This window comes from Bos taurus, chromosome 7, assembly GCF_002263795.3.
Source record: "Bos taurus isolate L1 Dominette 01449 registration number 42190680 breed Hereford chromosome 7, ARS-UCD2.0, whole genome shotgun sequence".
In the NCBI taxonomy this organism is placed as follows: domain Eukaryota; kingdom Metazoa; phylum Chordata; class Mammalia; order Artiodactyla; family Bovidae; genus Bos; species Bos taurus.
In genome coordinates, this window is record NC_037334.1 from 17,526,421 (window position 1) to 17,541,051 (window position 14,631).

General features: G+C 41.7%; 1 protein-coding gene and 1 non-coding gene across 3 annotated transcripts in view; both read right to left on the reverse strand.

The window, feature by feature from the left end:
* The window catches only part of LOC518134 (adhesion G protein-coupled receptor E4), a 37,285-nt gene extending 23,464 nt beyond the window's left edge, over nt 1-13,821 (reverse strand). For both annotated transcript variants that reach the window (XM_005208889.5, XM_002688899.6), the window contains exons 1-7: nt 13,764-13,821; nt 11,931-12,025; nt 8,454-8,504; nt 7,261-7,374; nt 4,563-4,715; nt 2,147-2,187; nt 1,118-1,253 (exon numbers count right to left, since the gene is read on the reverse strand). In XM_005208889.5, coding sequence (XP_005208946.1) covers nt 1,118-1,253; nt 2,147-2,187; nt 4,563-4,715; nt 7,261-7,374; nt 8,454-8,504; nt 11,931-11,961 — 526 coding nt within the window. In that variant the 5' untranslated portion in view covers nt 11,962-12,025; nt 13,764-13,821. The remainder of the gene's footprint in view (nt 1-1,117; nt 1,254-2,146; nt 2,188-4,562; nt 4,716-7,260; nt 7,375-8,453; nt 8,505-11,930; nt 12,026-13,763) is intronic.
* Nucleotides 10,794-10,858, reverse strand: LOC112447600 (U7 small nuclear RNA). Its single transcript, XR_003035795.1, has one exon. It is a non-coding gene; the product is annotated as a U7 small nuclear RNA (small nuclear RNA).
* Nucleotides 13,822-14,631: the final 810 nt, after the last annotated feature.

Consider the following 14,631-nt stretch of genomic DNA (forward strand, 5'->3'; position numbering starts at 1 on the left):
ATATTACTTGGCCATTAAAAAGAATGAAATATTGCCATTTGCAGCAACACGGATGGATCTAGAGAATATAATACTTAATAAAATGTCATAGAAAGACGAATACTACAGATAACACTTACATGTGGAATCTAAAAAATAATACAAATGAGTGTATGTACAGAATAGAAACAGATTCACAGACATAGAAAACAAATTTATGGTTTCCAAAGGGGAGAGGCAGTGGGGAGGGATAAATTAGGACTATGGGATTAACAGGTACAGACTACAGTATATAAAATAGATAAGCAACAGAGATTTACTGAATAGCACATGAAGTTATACCCAATATCTCATAATAATCTACAATGGAATGTAATCTGCAAAAGTACTGAATCACTATGCTATACATGCATGTGTGCATGCTAAGTCAATTCAGTCATGTCTGACTTTGCAACCCCATGGACTGAAGCTAGGCTCCTCTGTTCATGGGATTCCCCAGGCAGGAATACTGGAGTGAGTCACCACGCCCTCCTCGAGGGAATCTTCCTAACTCAGGAATTGAACCCACATCTGTTATGTCTCCTGCATTGGCTACTGCTGCTGCTGCTGCTAAGTCACTTCAGTTGTGTCCGGCTCTGTGCAACCCCATAGACAGCAGCCCACCAGGCTCCCCCGTCCCTGGGATTCTCCAGGCAAGAACACTGGGGTGGGTTGCCATTTCCTTCTCCAATGCATGAAAGTGAAAAGTGAAAGTGAAGTCGTTCAGTCGTGTCCGACTTTTCGCGACCCCATGGACTGCAGCCTACCAGGCTCCTCCATCCATGGGATTTTCTACGCAAAAAGCCTGCATTGGCAGGTGGATTCTTTACCACTAGTGCCACCTGGGAAGCCCTCCTATGCTATATACCTGAAACTAACACAATAACATAAATCAACTATAATTCAATTTTTAAAAATTTAACAATAAAAAATAAAAATTTTCCAAGGGAATAGTCACCTGGGAGCAGTCTTCTGCATTTGGGAAAAATCACTTAAGTGAACTCTGTTCATGATATGTGAATATATTAACACAAGGTCTGATGAAAGATGACTTTCATAAAATTTTCTGGCCTTAAAACTAATGCTTAGTGTTTCTTACCTATGTTAAGTGCAGAATTTTCATACTTTCCTGGAGAAACAAAACTCTCGTTCCATATGGTCAATTCTACATGTTGAAGTAGTTGGGTCGCCTGTTTTGCAATGTAGTTTTTGCTTCCATTGTTCCTCAGCATTTCCTTTCAAAGAAATAAAACTAATTAGGTAGATGGTTATTGAAACTTTGAAAAGCAGGAATATACGTAAGTGTGGTTGAGTGAGCCAGCCTCTTGATGAGAGTGAAAAAGCTGGCTTAAAACTCAACATTAAAAAAACTAAGATCATGTCCTCCGGTCCCATCACTTTGTGGCAAACAGAAAGGCAAGTGACAGATTTCCTCTTCTTGTGTTCTAAAATCACTGCTTATGGTCACTGCAGCCATGAAATTAGAAGATGATTGCATCTTGGAAGGAAAGCTATGACAAACCTAGGCAGTAGGTTAAAAAGCAAAGATATGACTTTGCTGACAAATGTCCATATAGTCAAGACTATGTATGGGCTTTCCAGTAGTCATGCACAGATGTGAAAGCTGGACCATAAAGAAGGCATAGCACCAAAGAGTTGATACTTTCCAACTGTGAGAAACTTTCCAACTGTGAGATACTTTCCAACTTCTCCATACTGGAGAAGATGCTTGAGAGTCCTTTGGACAGCAAGGAGATCAAACCAGTCAATCTCAAAGGAACTCAACCCTGAATATTCATCGGAAGACCACCTGATGCAAAGAGCCAACTCATTGGAAAAGACTCTGATCTGGGAAAGATTGAAGGCAAAAGGAGAAGGGGCAACAGAGGATGAGATGGTTAGATAACATCACTGACTCAACAAACATGAATTTGAGAAAACTCCAGGAGTTAGTGAAGGACAGGAGAGCCTGGCATGCTGCAGTCCATGGAGCTGCAAAGAGTCAGACACGACTTGGCGACTGAACAATAACAACAACAAAAGTCATAGAGAGCCATGGTAGTATTTGAGCAGGAGAAATGTATGGTCAGACTGATTGTTTTTCAAACCTAGGCTACACCTTACTTACCCAAATGTCCCCTGGTGCTTGTGTCTTATCACTGGCATCCTCTGAGAAAGAAAAGTAACAGTCAAATGAAATATGGGAAATAACACACTCTAACATAGATCTTTCTTCCAATCACATTCAAGTTGAGTGTTTCCTTCTGCACTCAAATACCATCCTAATTTCATTCTAAGAATTCCCAAATCTCTTCTAAGGTAGAATTTTCACAGGGAATTAGGATGGGGTTTCTCATTTAAAAATTCAGTCAGTGGTGTTCATGGAGCATTTACTAAGAGGGAGGCTAAATCTTATAGGTGAATAGAGACAGCTGCCATGATCTTTCACTGTTGATGGGAATGTGAATTGATATAGCCACTATGGAGAACAGTATGGGAGGTTCTTTAAAAAGCTAAAAATAGAATTACCATATGACCCAGCAATCCCGCCCTTGAGCACAGATCCTAAGAAAACCATAATTCAAAAAGACACAAGTACCCCAATGTTCACTGCAGCTGTATTTATAATAGCTAGAACATGGAAGCAACCTAGATGTCCATCAGCAGATGAATGGATAAAAAAGCTGTGGTACATATACACAGTGGAATATTACTCGGCCGTAAAAAGGAATGCCTTTGAGTCAGTTCTGATGAGGTGGATGAACCTAGAACCTATTATACAGAGTGAAGTGAGTCAGAAAGAGAAAGATATTATCGTATTCTAATGCATATATACGAAATCTAGAAAAATGGTACTAAAGAATTTATTTATAGGGCAACGATGGAGAAACAGACACAGAGAACAGATATGGGGAATGAGGAGGAGAGAGCAAGATGTATAGGAAGAGTAACATGGAAACTTACATTACCATATATAAAATAGATAGCCAACAGGAATTTACTGTATGGCTCAGGAAACTCAAACAGGGGCTCTGTATCAACCTAGAGGAGTAGGGTGGGGAGGGAGACGGGAGGGAGGTTCAAAAGGGAGGGGATATATGTATACCTATGGCTGATTCATACTGAGATTTGACAGAAAACAACACAATTCTGTAAAGCAATTATCCTTCAATTAAAACAAAATAAATTTTTTAAAAACCTAAAAAAAAAAACTGCTAAAAATCAAAGACAAAGAGAAAAAAAGATTATATTCAAATGAAAACCAATTAGACTGATAGCTAACCTCTCATCAGAAACAATGGAATCTAGAAAACAGTAATTTCTTTAAAGTGAACAAAAATAACTAAGAATTAAGATAAAATACATTTTAAGATGAAATATAAAATTTAAGTATTAAATAATAATAAATAAGTAGAAGAAACAAAACAAACCAACAAAAAGAATGAAATTGGGTCATTGGAAGAGACATGGGTAGACGTAGAGCCTGTCATACAGAGTAAAGTAAGTCAGAAAGAGAAAAACAAATACTGTATATTAACACATTTATGTGGAATCTAGAAAAACTTATGGATGAATCTGTTTGCAGGGCAGAAATAGAGAACAGACATGTGAGCACTGAAGGGGTAGAGGGAAAGATGTACTGGGAGACTGGGACTGACCTAAATACACTGCCATGTGTAAAACTGATAGCCGGTGGGAACCTGCAGTATCGCAGGGAGCTCAGCTCAGCACTCTACGATAACCTGGATGGGTGGAATGGAGGGCGATGGGAGGAAGCAGATATGTGTATACACAGAGCTGAGTCACTTCATTGTAGAGCAGATACTAACACACCATCGTAAAGCAACTATACTCCAGGGTTTTAAAAACTGAGACAAAATATGTTCCCTTGTGGAGTTTGCAGCCTATGGCAAAGTTGCCAAGCAAATAATTGAGTGATTATAAGAGTCCAGCATATTAATACATAGGATGAGACGCCTTGGCAGTATACAGAAAAAGACCATGTTTAGGGTGTGGGAAACCCTTCCCAAAGAAACAGGTGTTAATTGAGATAATAACGTTCAGTTGTTGTCTACCTAGCATCATATTTTAAGTGACACTGACCAACTGATGTGAAATGCTGACTCATTGGAAAAGACCCTTATGCTGGGAAAGATTGAATGCAGGAGGAGAAGGGGATGACAGAGGAGGAGATGGTTGGATGGCATCACCAACTCGATGGACCTAAGTTTGAGCAAACTCAGGGATATAGTGATGGACAGGGAAGTCTGGTGTGCTTCAGTCCATGGGGTCGCAAAGAGTTGGACATGACTGAACGACAACAACAAAGGCATCTACTTGGAGATGGTGGCTATTGCCATGGGCTTGAGTGAAATCTCCCAGGAAATGGTTACCAAGGACAACAATGGATTGAAGGGTGAGGACCAGGACAGATCTCTACCTTGTTACCCTAGCCTGAAATTGGTGAAACTCTCAAGGGATCTTCTCCTGCCTCCTTTTTCATAGTGGAGTATTTGATTACTGGAGTATCTGGAGATTCTTACCATAACATTCTGCATGATTAATTGTAAATATACCAGCCACCCAGTTGAAGAGAGGATAATGTGGGACACAGCTGCAGTAGTAATTTCCAATTCCATTTCTGCAATATGCTTTCTTCTTGCACTTTGCCAGCCCTCTCGCACACTCATCAATATCTGTGAATCAAGAGAAAATATCATTAGAAAATATCACTTTTTATTCTCATAAAACCATATTGTTTTCCCTTGCCCATGAGATCTCTACTACCCAACATCACTTATAAATGTACCCAGAACATCTCTCCTTGGTTAAGATGATTCAATACAGAGATGACAATTTTCCTGAAGTTACTTTATAAAGCCAAAGTAATTTCTAGGATGCACTGTGGAGTGAAATAAAGTTCAGAAGGCCTTCTCTGATGTCCTATCAAAAGGATCAAGATCACAGAAGACAAAGAAGGATTAAGAATCTGTCACAGATTAGATGAGGCAGGACTGAGATGACTAAATGCAATATGAGACACTGAAATGGCTCTTAGAACAGAAAAAAAAAGGGGGGTGGATTTCAGGGGGTAAAACTTTATACCGGTAAAACTTGTATAAAGTCTCTAGTCTAGTTGATATTATTGTCCCATTATTCATCCTCTGATTTTGCTCACTGTATGATGGTTGTCATATCATTGGCTGACCTTAGAGAACTGAGTAAAAGCTCTACAGAATTCATTGCACTGTTTTGCAGTTTTTCTTTAAGTCTCAAACTGTTTCAAAATACAACATCTAAAAAAATACATCCAATATTGTATGATTCCAAGACAGAATGTAGAATGGTGGGTACCAGAGGATAGGGGGAGAGAAGAGGGAAGTTAGTGTTTAACGGGGAAAGAGTTTCAGTTCTGCAAGATAAAAAACGTTCTGGAGACAAAAGGCAGCGATGGTTGCACAACAGTATGAATGTGCTAAATAACAGTGAAGTACAGTAACAAAGTAGTCAATGAATAACAGTGATTAAAATGGTAAATTGCATTATACATATTTTACTATAATTGAAAAAAACAATTTAAATAAATAAATACATTATCATATGATTCCACTTATAGGAGGGCCCTAAAGGAGTCAACAAAGGTCGGTCTAGTAAGGCTATGGTTTTTCCAGTAGTCATGTATGGATGTGAGAGTTGGACTGTCAAGAAAGCTGAGCACCAAAGAATTGATGCTTTTGAACTGTGCTGTTGGAGAAGACTCTTGAGAGTCCCTGGGACTGCAAGGAGATCCAACCAGTCCATTCTAAAGGAGATCAGTCCTGGGTGTTCTTTGGAAGGAATGATGGTAAAGCTGAAATTCCAGTACTTTGGCCACCTCATGCGAAGAGTTGACTCATTGGAAAAGACTCTGATGCTGGGAGGGATTGGGGGCAGGAGGAGAAGGGGATGACAGAGGATGAGATGGCTGGATGGGATCACCGACTTGATGGACGTGAGTTTGAGTGAACTCCGGGAGATGGTGATGGACAGGGAGGCCTGGCGTGCTGCGATTCATGGGGTTGCAAAGAGTCGGACGCGACTGAGCCACTGAACTGAACTGAACTGAAAGGAGTCAAATTAACAGAGATAGAAAGCAGGATGGTGGCTGCCAAGGGCTGGGGGAGGAGTAGGAATGGGAATTTAGCATTTAATGGGTACAAAGTTTCCATTTGAGATGATGAAAAAGTTCTGTGGTTGGATGGTAGAGAAGGTTGCAGGACAATGTGAATGTATTAAAAACCACTGAAAGATACATCTGGCTTCCCAAGTGGCTCAGTGGTAAAGAATCTGCCTGCGTATGCAGGAGACAGGAGACCTGGGTTTGATCACTGGATCAGGAAGATCCCCTGGAGGAAGAAATGGCAACACACTCTAATACTCTTGCCTGGGAAATCCCATGAACAGAAGAGCCTGGTGGGCTACAGTCCATGGGGTCTCAAAGAGTTGGACACAACTGAGCCACATGGTAAATTGTAATTCATACATTTGCCACAGTAAAATGAAGTTAAAAAGGAATAAATACATCTTAAATAGTCTACTATTTTCTGTTTCACCTAATGAATTGACACAACAAAGCCATCAAACAGTTAACCAGTTCTAGCAATCAGGATTCAGGAGTGGTATTGCCCTTGGCATTTAGATTGATCTTTAGAATTTGTAGAAATGAAAAAGAGATTTGGCCAGAGCTGATGAGAATAGTGAAAAGTGAAACTGAAAAGCTAAGTTGGGACCACACCACGAAAGATGCTGAGTGATGAGAGAGTTTATTCATTTGTTCCTTTAGGGAACACTTATTTGTTGGGCATCTGCCATGTGATATTGTTCTTTTTCCTATGTATTGAGTGATAAACAAAAGAAATTCTCCCCGCCCTTGTGGAATCCTTAGAACACACCCCTCCAAAAAAAAAACCAATCACCAGTGCTTGAGACTTTAAGAGTCTAGGGTCCTGAGAACTCCACTTTTCTCTGAAGAAAAACCAAGCCAATATCAGGGCTCACTAAGCCAGCATTGGGATGCACGTGAAAAGAAGGCAAGGGCTGGGGGCTTCTATGGGGACAGTGAGGCAGTCCTAATATTTTCCACTTTGTAATATCATTGTACCATTGCAGTACCAGCAGCACTAGGTGACACAGTATTTGAGACTAGGAAGGTTGCCCCTGGTCCCTTTCAAATGCCAAGATGAATGCGGACTTCTTCTTTACCTTCACATTTCTGAGCGGACCTCGAGTACCACAGAGACACAGACTCAAATCCATCTTTGCAAACGCAGGTGCCATTGAGGCAGTTAGCATTTTCTGGGCACGGAGGACAGGAAACTGCAAGGAACATAGAATCCATTCATTCGCTTGTTCATTCATTTCATTTAAGAAATATTCATTGAGCACCTATGATGTACCAGATGCCGCAGTCGCAAGAACCTCCTCTTGGGAATAGCTTATTGGCATCCTTTTGGAAGCCATCCTACTGCTGAACATAGATGCTCACCATGCCCCACCCATTCCCCACCTCTGCCACTAATACCAATTTTGCTCGTCAGTAGAACTTCCAGATTTCAGCACCTATGTTTCCTTACTGAGGGCTCTCTCTGGCCACTAGCATCCTTTTTGCACAGCACATGCTGGTTTTCAAGGTCCTCTTCCCCAAGGACTAGTTTCCTCAAACACTGATAGACTGACTGAGTCAGTGGATTAAAAATAAACCAGCTTCTCATTCCAGATATGAATCAGCTAACCAGAATAATTAACAACAACAACAAAAAAACCCTGCAACAATAAAGCTCTCTTTGGCTACATGTATTGGGGGCTGGTGGTGCCAGAGAAGACTCTTGAGAGTCCCTGGGACAGCAAGGAGATCAAACCAGTCAATCCTAAAGGAAATCCACCCTGAATATTAACTGGAAGAACTGATGCTGAAGCGGAAGCTCCAATCCATTGGCCACCTGATGTGAAGAGTTGAGTCATTAGAAAAGATCCTGGTGCTGGGAAAGATTGAGGGCAGGAGGAGAAGGTGTTGAGAGAGGATGAGATGGTTGTATGGCATCAGTGACTCAATGCACATGAGTTTGAGCAACTTCCGGGAGATGGTGAAGGACAGGAAAACCTGGTGTGCTGCAGTCCATGGGGTTGCAAAGCGCCAGACATGATTTAGTGACTGAAAAACAACAACTGAAGGCTGGTAAAAAGGAAACACGAGGAGGATAACCAACAAGCGAATAGTGTAGAAAAGTGAGGTTCATGTATGCAACTACAAAAACAAACCAAGGTGTCTTTTTTCTCATTGAAGTATGAAGTATTTGCAATGATAGTGAAGGACAAAGAAGCCTGGTGTGCTGAGGTCCATAGGATCGCAAAGAGTAGGATATGACTGAGCAACTGAACAATAGCAACACACTCACCTCCAGCCTCCTTTGCTTCCAATCCTGACAGAGCCAGGAGGACGCTGAGACCTAGAAGAATAAGGGCAGAGATAAAGCGGGTGGGAGATGCCCTGAGGCTCTGCTTGGCTGAAGCCTGCGTCAGTCGGGGCTTTGTCTCCTCTTGTCAAGTCATACTTGTGCTAGCTTCACTGCAGATTCTTCTAGATTGGCTATAAACACTAATGTCACAGTACTGATTACAGCTATCAGAGACTCTACACCCAAGTCCAGTGTGTGTGGGGGACGATGGGAGTTCCCACAACAATAAGCAATCCTCTGACACCAGCTGGGTATCCTATAATTAAACTCAGTTCTTTTTTCCTCTCCCCACCCCCCCACTCTTTTTTAGATTTTTTTTCTCATATAGATCATTACATGAGTATTGAGAAGAGTTTCTTGTGCTATAAAATAGGTCCTTGTGCTATGCTAAGTTGCTTCAGTTGTGCCCAACTCTTTGCAACCCTATGGATCCACCATGGTTGCACCATGGCTTCTCTGTCCACGGGATTCTCCAGGCAAGAATACTGGAGTGGGTTGCCATGCCCTCCTCCAAGGATCTTCCCCACCCAGGAATCAAACCCACATCTCTTATGTCTCCTGCATTGGAAGGTGGATTCTTTACCTTTAATGCTACCTGGGAAGCCTAAAATAGGTCCTTATTAGTTATCTATTTTTTATTTTTGTAATGCAGCATGAAATGTGGGATCTTAAGTTCTCCAACCAAAGATCAGACCTGTGATTCCTGCAGTGGAAGTGCAGAGCCCTAACCACTGGAATAGGGAATTCCTATTTTATATAGAGTAGTGTGTACATGTCAATCCCAACCTCCGAATGTGTCCCTCTCAACTCAGTTCTGGCACTAACTCCCCAGAAAGAGTATCAGCTATCCCAGGTTAAGGGCTCAGTCCCAAAGACTTCAGATGCCCATCATAATTCCAAGTTGTCCCCTGGGCTTCTGACCAACTGGCTATGGGTTGGATGTTCCAATGACTCCCTCTTTGGGTTCAATTAATTTGCTAGAGCAGCTCACAGAACTCAGAGAAACCATTTACTTACTGGATTACCAGTTTATTGTAGAAGGATATTGGGCGTCCCAGGTGGCACTAGTGGTAAAGAACCCGCCTGCCAATGCAGGAGACATAAGAGACGTGGGTTCCCCTGGGTTGGAAAGATTCTTGAAAGGGCAAGGAAATCCACTCCAGTATTCTTGCCTGGAGAATCCCGTGGACAGAAGAGTCTAGTGGGTTATGTCCATGGGGTCACAATCCAACACGACTGAAATGACTTGGCATGCATGCATAGAATATATCTCAGAAAGAGCCAAATGGAAGACATACACTGGACAAGGTATGAGGAAGGGAGTGGGGGTTCCACGCCCTCTTGGCACCACTTTCCTCAAATCTCCATGTGTTCACCAACCCAGAGGCTCTCGGAATCCCATGATTTGGGGGCTTTTATAGACACTTCGTTGGGCATCCCAGGTGGCTCAGTGGTCAAGAATCTACCTGCCAATGTGCGGGATATAGGGTAGATCTCTGGTCTGGGAAGATCCCACATGCCATGGGGCAACTAAGCCAGTGCGTCACAACTGCTGAAGCCCGTGCACCCTAGAGCCAGTACTCTACAACAAGAGAAGCCCCCGCAATGAGAAGCCTGAGCACCATAACTAGAAAGTAGTCTGCAAGCAGTAACGAAGATCCAGCACAGCTAAAAAAACCCTCAAGCCTCTGCATTTTCCTTGTGAATACTTTTTTGACACATAAAGAAGAAGTATGACCACAGGGCAGAGGTCAGCCAACTATGGCCTTAGGCCAAATGCAGACCCCCGCCTGGTTTTGTGCAGCCCATGAGCTAAGAATTGTTTTTGCTGCTGCTGCTAAATCGCTTCAGTCGTGTCCAACTCTGTGCAACTCCATAGACAGCAGCCCACCAGGCTCCCCCCGTCCCTGGGATTCTCCAGGCAAGAACACTGGAGTGGGTTGCCATTTCCTTCTCCAATGCATGAAAGTGAAAGTGAAGTCGCTCAGTCGTGTCCGACTCCTAGTGACCCTATGGACTGCAGCCCACCAGGCTCCTCCGTCCATGGGATTTTCCAGGCAAGAGTACTAGAGTGGGTTGCCAAGTTTTTAGTGGTTTTTAAATGTTTTTTTTTTTTTTAATCAAGGAGAATATAGTGCATGCATGGAATGTGAAAATTACCTGAAATTCACATTCCTATGTCTATAAATCAAGATTTATTGGAACACAGCAGTGCCCATCAGTTCACAAAAGGTTGATGGCTGCTTTTATTTATTTATTTACTTTTTTTGTGGGTGGGGATGAGGTTTTCCAGTGCAGTTTTGTGAAAACCCCACTAGACAAATTCCAAAAGATCTGTCCCACTCTGGCTGCTTTTATAAAGCAACAAGCAGAGTTGAGGCATTAAGACAGGGATCAAAATGGCCCCCAAAGCTGAGAATAATGATTACCTGGATCTTTACAAAAAGAAAAAATATGTTCATTTCTGTCATAAAGTAATGGCCATCACGTGCTTGCCTCTAAGAACTGCTTACAAACTGCCTAGACTTAAACTGTGTTTGATTCCCCCAGTGGTATTTTTTATTATCTTGAAGTCCCTAAAGCTCAGAGCAGACAGGTGGGTAGGTTCCAGTTACAATAATATACTAAGCAATGATCCTCCAAGTTTGGACCCGCATAGTGGTCAGTCAGCATGTTAGATGCTTGCCATGACCCCTAAGCCTACCCAGGAAGGGGTTGCACAGTAAGCAGATAACTTACCGTATCTTTCTGTAAAAGGATGTTTTTCTGCAACCCGTGAAGGGCATCAAGAAGCACGGGAGGGGAACTGATCCAGATTCTTTGCCGTTCTAAGGCACATTACATACTGTGCAGTAGAAAGGATACCCAGCAGGACTGGAGTGCCAGTTACCCACAGTGCTGGCCCCTCACTGCCAGTCTTCTCTCTTCCCTCTTCCCTCTTTGGCTTCCCTTCCCAAAGGATCCTAAAGACTTCCTGGGATTCCTTCCCGGGATTCCTTCCCAAACTGTTTGTGCTCAGTTGCTTCAGTTGTGTCCGGCTCTTTGGGACCCTATGGACTGTAGCCCCCCAGGATCCTCTGTCCATGAGATTCTTCAGGCAAGAATACTGGAGTGGTTGCCATGCCCTTCTCCAGGGGATCTTCCCCACCGAGGGATCGAACCCAGATCTCTTACGTCTCCTGCATTGGCAGGCATGTTCTTTACCACTAGCACCATCTGGGAAGCCTAAATTAATTAAATCCAAGTTTTTGTCTCAGTTCTGCTTTGGAGGAGAGCAACTAAGAGACTCGGTATCAGAGTTTGGAATAGGGCACACACACACAGGAATTTCTGGAGAAAGTGCCAAATTCTGGAAAGCAACCAAAGCTGGGGTATCCAGGGTACTGGAGGGTGGGGAGAATTCTTTGTTCTACTCACCAGAGAGTAGCAACAGGCACCTGCTTCCCATAGCAGTCGAGGTTCCAGGAATGACAACCTTAGAAGCACTCCCAAGCAGGATGTGACAAGGGTTCCTGGGATAAATAAGCCCCATGAGGATTTATTTTGGATGGTCACAAAATTTAGAAGGCAAGTGGTTGATGTTTATCAAAACCCTTTCATTTCTACTTGTCTTTTGACTCAACAACTCCAATTCCGGGAAATAAGCAAGGTTCTGCAAGGATGATTATAGCATAATGGCTCCTAGGAGCAAGGTTAGTAGTAGCAGTAGTCGTCGCTCAGTACTGTTCGACTCTTTGCCACCCTATGGACTGTAGCCCTCCAGGCTCCTCTGTCCATGGGATTCTCCAGGCAAGAACACTGGAGCGGGTTGCCATGCCTTCCTTCAGGAGGTCTTCCCAACCCAGGGGTCAAACCTGCATTTCTTAAGTCTCTTGCACTAGCAGGGAGGTTCTTTACCACTAATGCCACTTGGGAAGCCCAAACCCCCTTGTCTCCTAGGTCTAAACTTGGAATATAAATAAATGAGGCCACTTGGGATCTGGAGGGAATAATTAGAACTCTGGAGATCTGGAGACCATGGACTTTACCTTTGTTACTTCCTGATCCTTTCCCTTCTCTCAACATTCATTTCCTTTTTTATTTATATTTCTCTTCCCTTCCAAAAGCCTACTGTAAGATAAACTATAGAAACTCTTAACGTAGAGAAACCCAGTCTAGTTAGTCGTTATTCTTTATCTTTAAAGACTCTTTTGAAACCAGTTTAACTGAAGTGAATATCTTGTGTGAAAAGGGTGATAATATTTTTCAGAAGAGCTGAGACCTCTAGTGATGTTGATTTCTTTTTTTTTTTTAACCACTTTACTGAGGGATGGTCATCATGTAAAAAGCATGCAAAAGTACATATTTTATGTATATAACTTGATAAGTTTAGAATAAATATATACATATGAAACTGTCACTACCATTAAGGACATAAACATATCCAGCATATCTGAAAATATCCTCCTGCCCTCTTTATGATTTGAGTGTGTGTGTGTATGTGAATAAAACTTAACATAAGATCTACCTTCTTAGAAAATTTTAAGTATACAACACAGTATCATTAGCTATAGACACTAAGCTGTATATACATTACTGGAGTTTTTCGTCTTGTGTAACCAAAACTTTATACCCTATGAACTTCCACTCCCATCTTCCTCCCTCCCCAATCCCTGGAAAACATCAGTCTATGCTTCTATGCATTTGACTACCGTAGTTTCTACATCTAAGTGAGATCATATGGTATTTGTTCTTTGGGTCTGATTTATTTCACATATCTAGCAACATTGATTTACAGAGTATTTTGTTTGCTTGTTTTTAAACAAGACCCATTATAAAAAATACATTTTATTTCACAGAGATAGAGAGAAAAGAGTATTTGCTTCAGACTCTGTTCATTGAAACTTTTATTTTAGTTCTCCTTAAGCCCCTCAACACACAATTCATGATTTCTTTTGAGTATTTGAAAAACATTTTAGTATGTCCTATACATACTAAACTGAAATGGGAAAATAAATATGAAATAATGTTTCTAGAGCATCTTTCAAGAGATAAAGCATGGCAGAAACCAATACAATGTTGTAAAGCAATTATTCTCCAATTAAAAATAAATTTTAAAATAAATTTAAATTAAAAAATAAAGCAACAGGACATATAACGAGCTATCCTTTAAAATCTTTCCAGAGCCAGTATATTTTTTTAAGACTCAAGATCACAAACAAAGCATTTTGTATTTTCAGTGGAAAAAACGCAAAACCAGTTCCTCCTTACCCACAAGATGAAAATTCTCACTGGTCACCCAGTCTGGCAGCTTCTTCATGCTAACAACAACCAAAACAGGAAGTTCATCTCTTCTTATCTTGAACTTTAGTTTCTCAAGGAGTCTTGTGGCTGGATGAGATGACTGCAGGCATTGGTAGCGAGATGGTAACGTTCAAGAAGGGTAAGGCCCCCCAAATGGAGGAAATAGGCTGCAAGAGTCAGACATTTTTTATTTCTCTTAAGTAGCAGAAATGCAAAAAGGCAAAAATGGTTGTCTGAGGAGGCCTTACAAATAGCTGAGAAAAGAAGAGAAGCTAAAGGCAAAGGAGAAAGGAAAGATATACCCATTTGAATGAAGAGTTCCAAAGAATAGCAAGGAGAGATAAGAAAACCTCCCTCAGGGATCAGTGCAAAGAAATAGAGGAAAATAATATAATGGGAAAGACTAGAGATCTCTTCAAGAAAATTAGAGATAGCAAGGGAACATTTCATGCAAACATGGGCACAATAAAGGACAGAAATGGTATGGACCTAACAGAAGCAGAAAATACTAAGAGGAGGTGGCAATAATACACAAAAGAAAGATACAAAAAAGATCTTCATGACCCAGATAACCACAATGGTGTGATCACTCACCTAGAGCCAGACATACTAGAATGCAAAGTCAAGTGGGCCTTAGGAAGCATCACTATGGACAAAGCTAGTGGAGGTGATGGAATTCCAGGTGAGCTATTTCAAATCCTAAAAGATGATGCTGTGAAAGTGCTGTACTCAATATGCTAGCAAATCTGGAAAACTCAGCAGTGGCCACAGGACTGGAAAAGGTCAGTTTTCATTTCAATCCCAAAGAAAGGCAATGCCAAAGAATGTTCAGCTA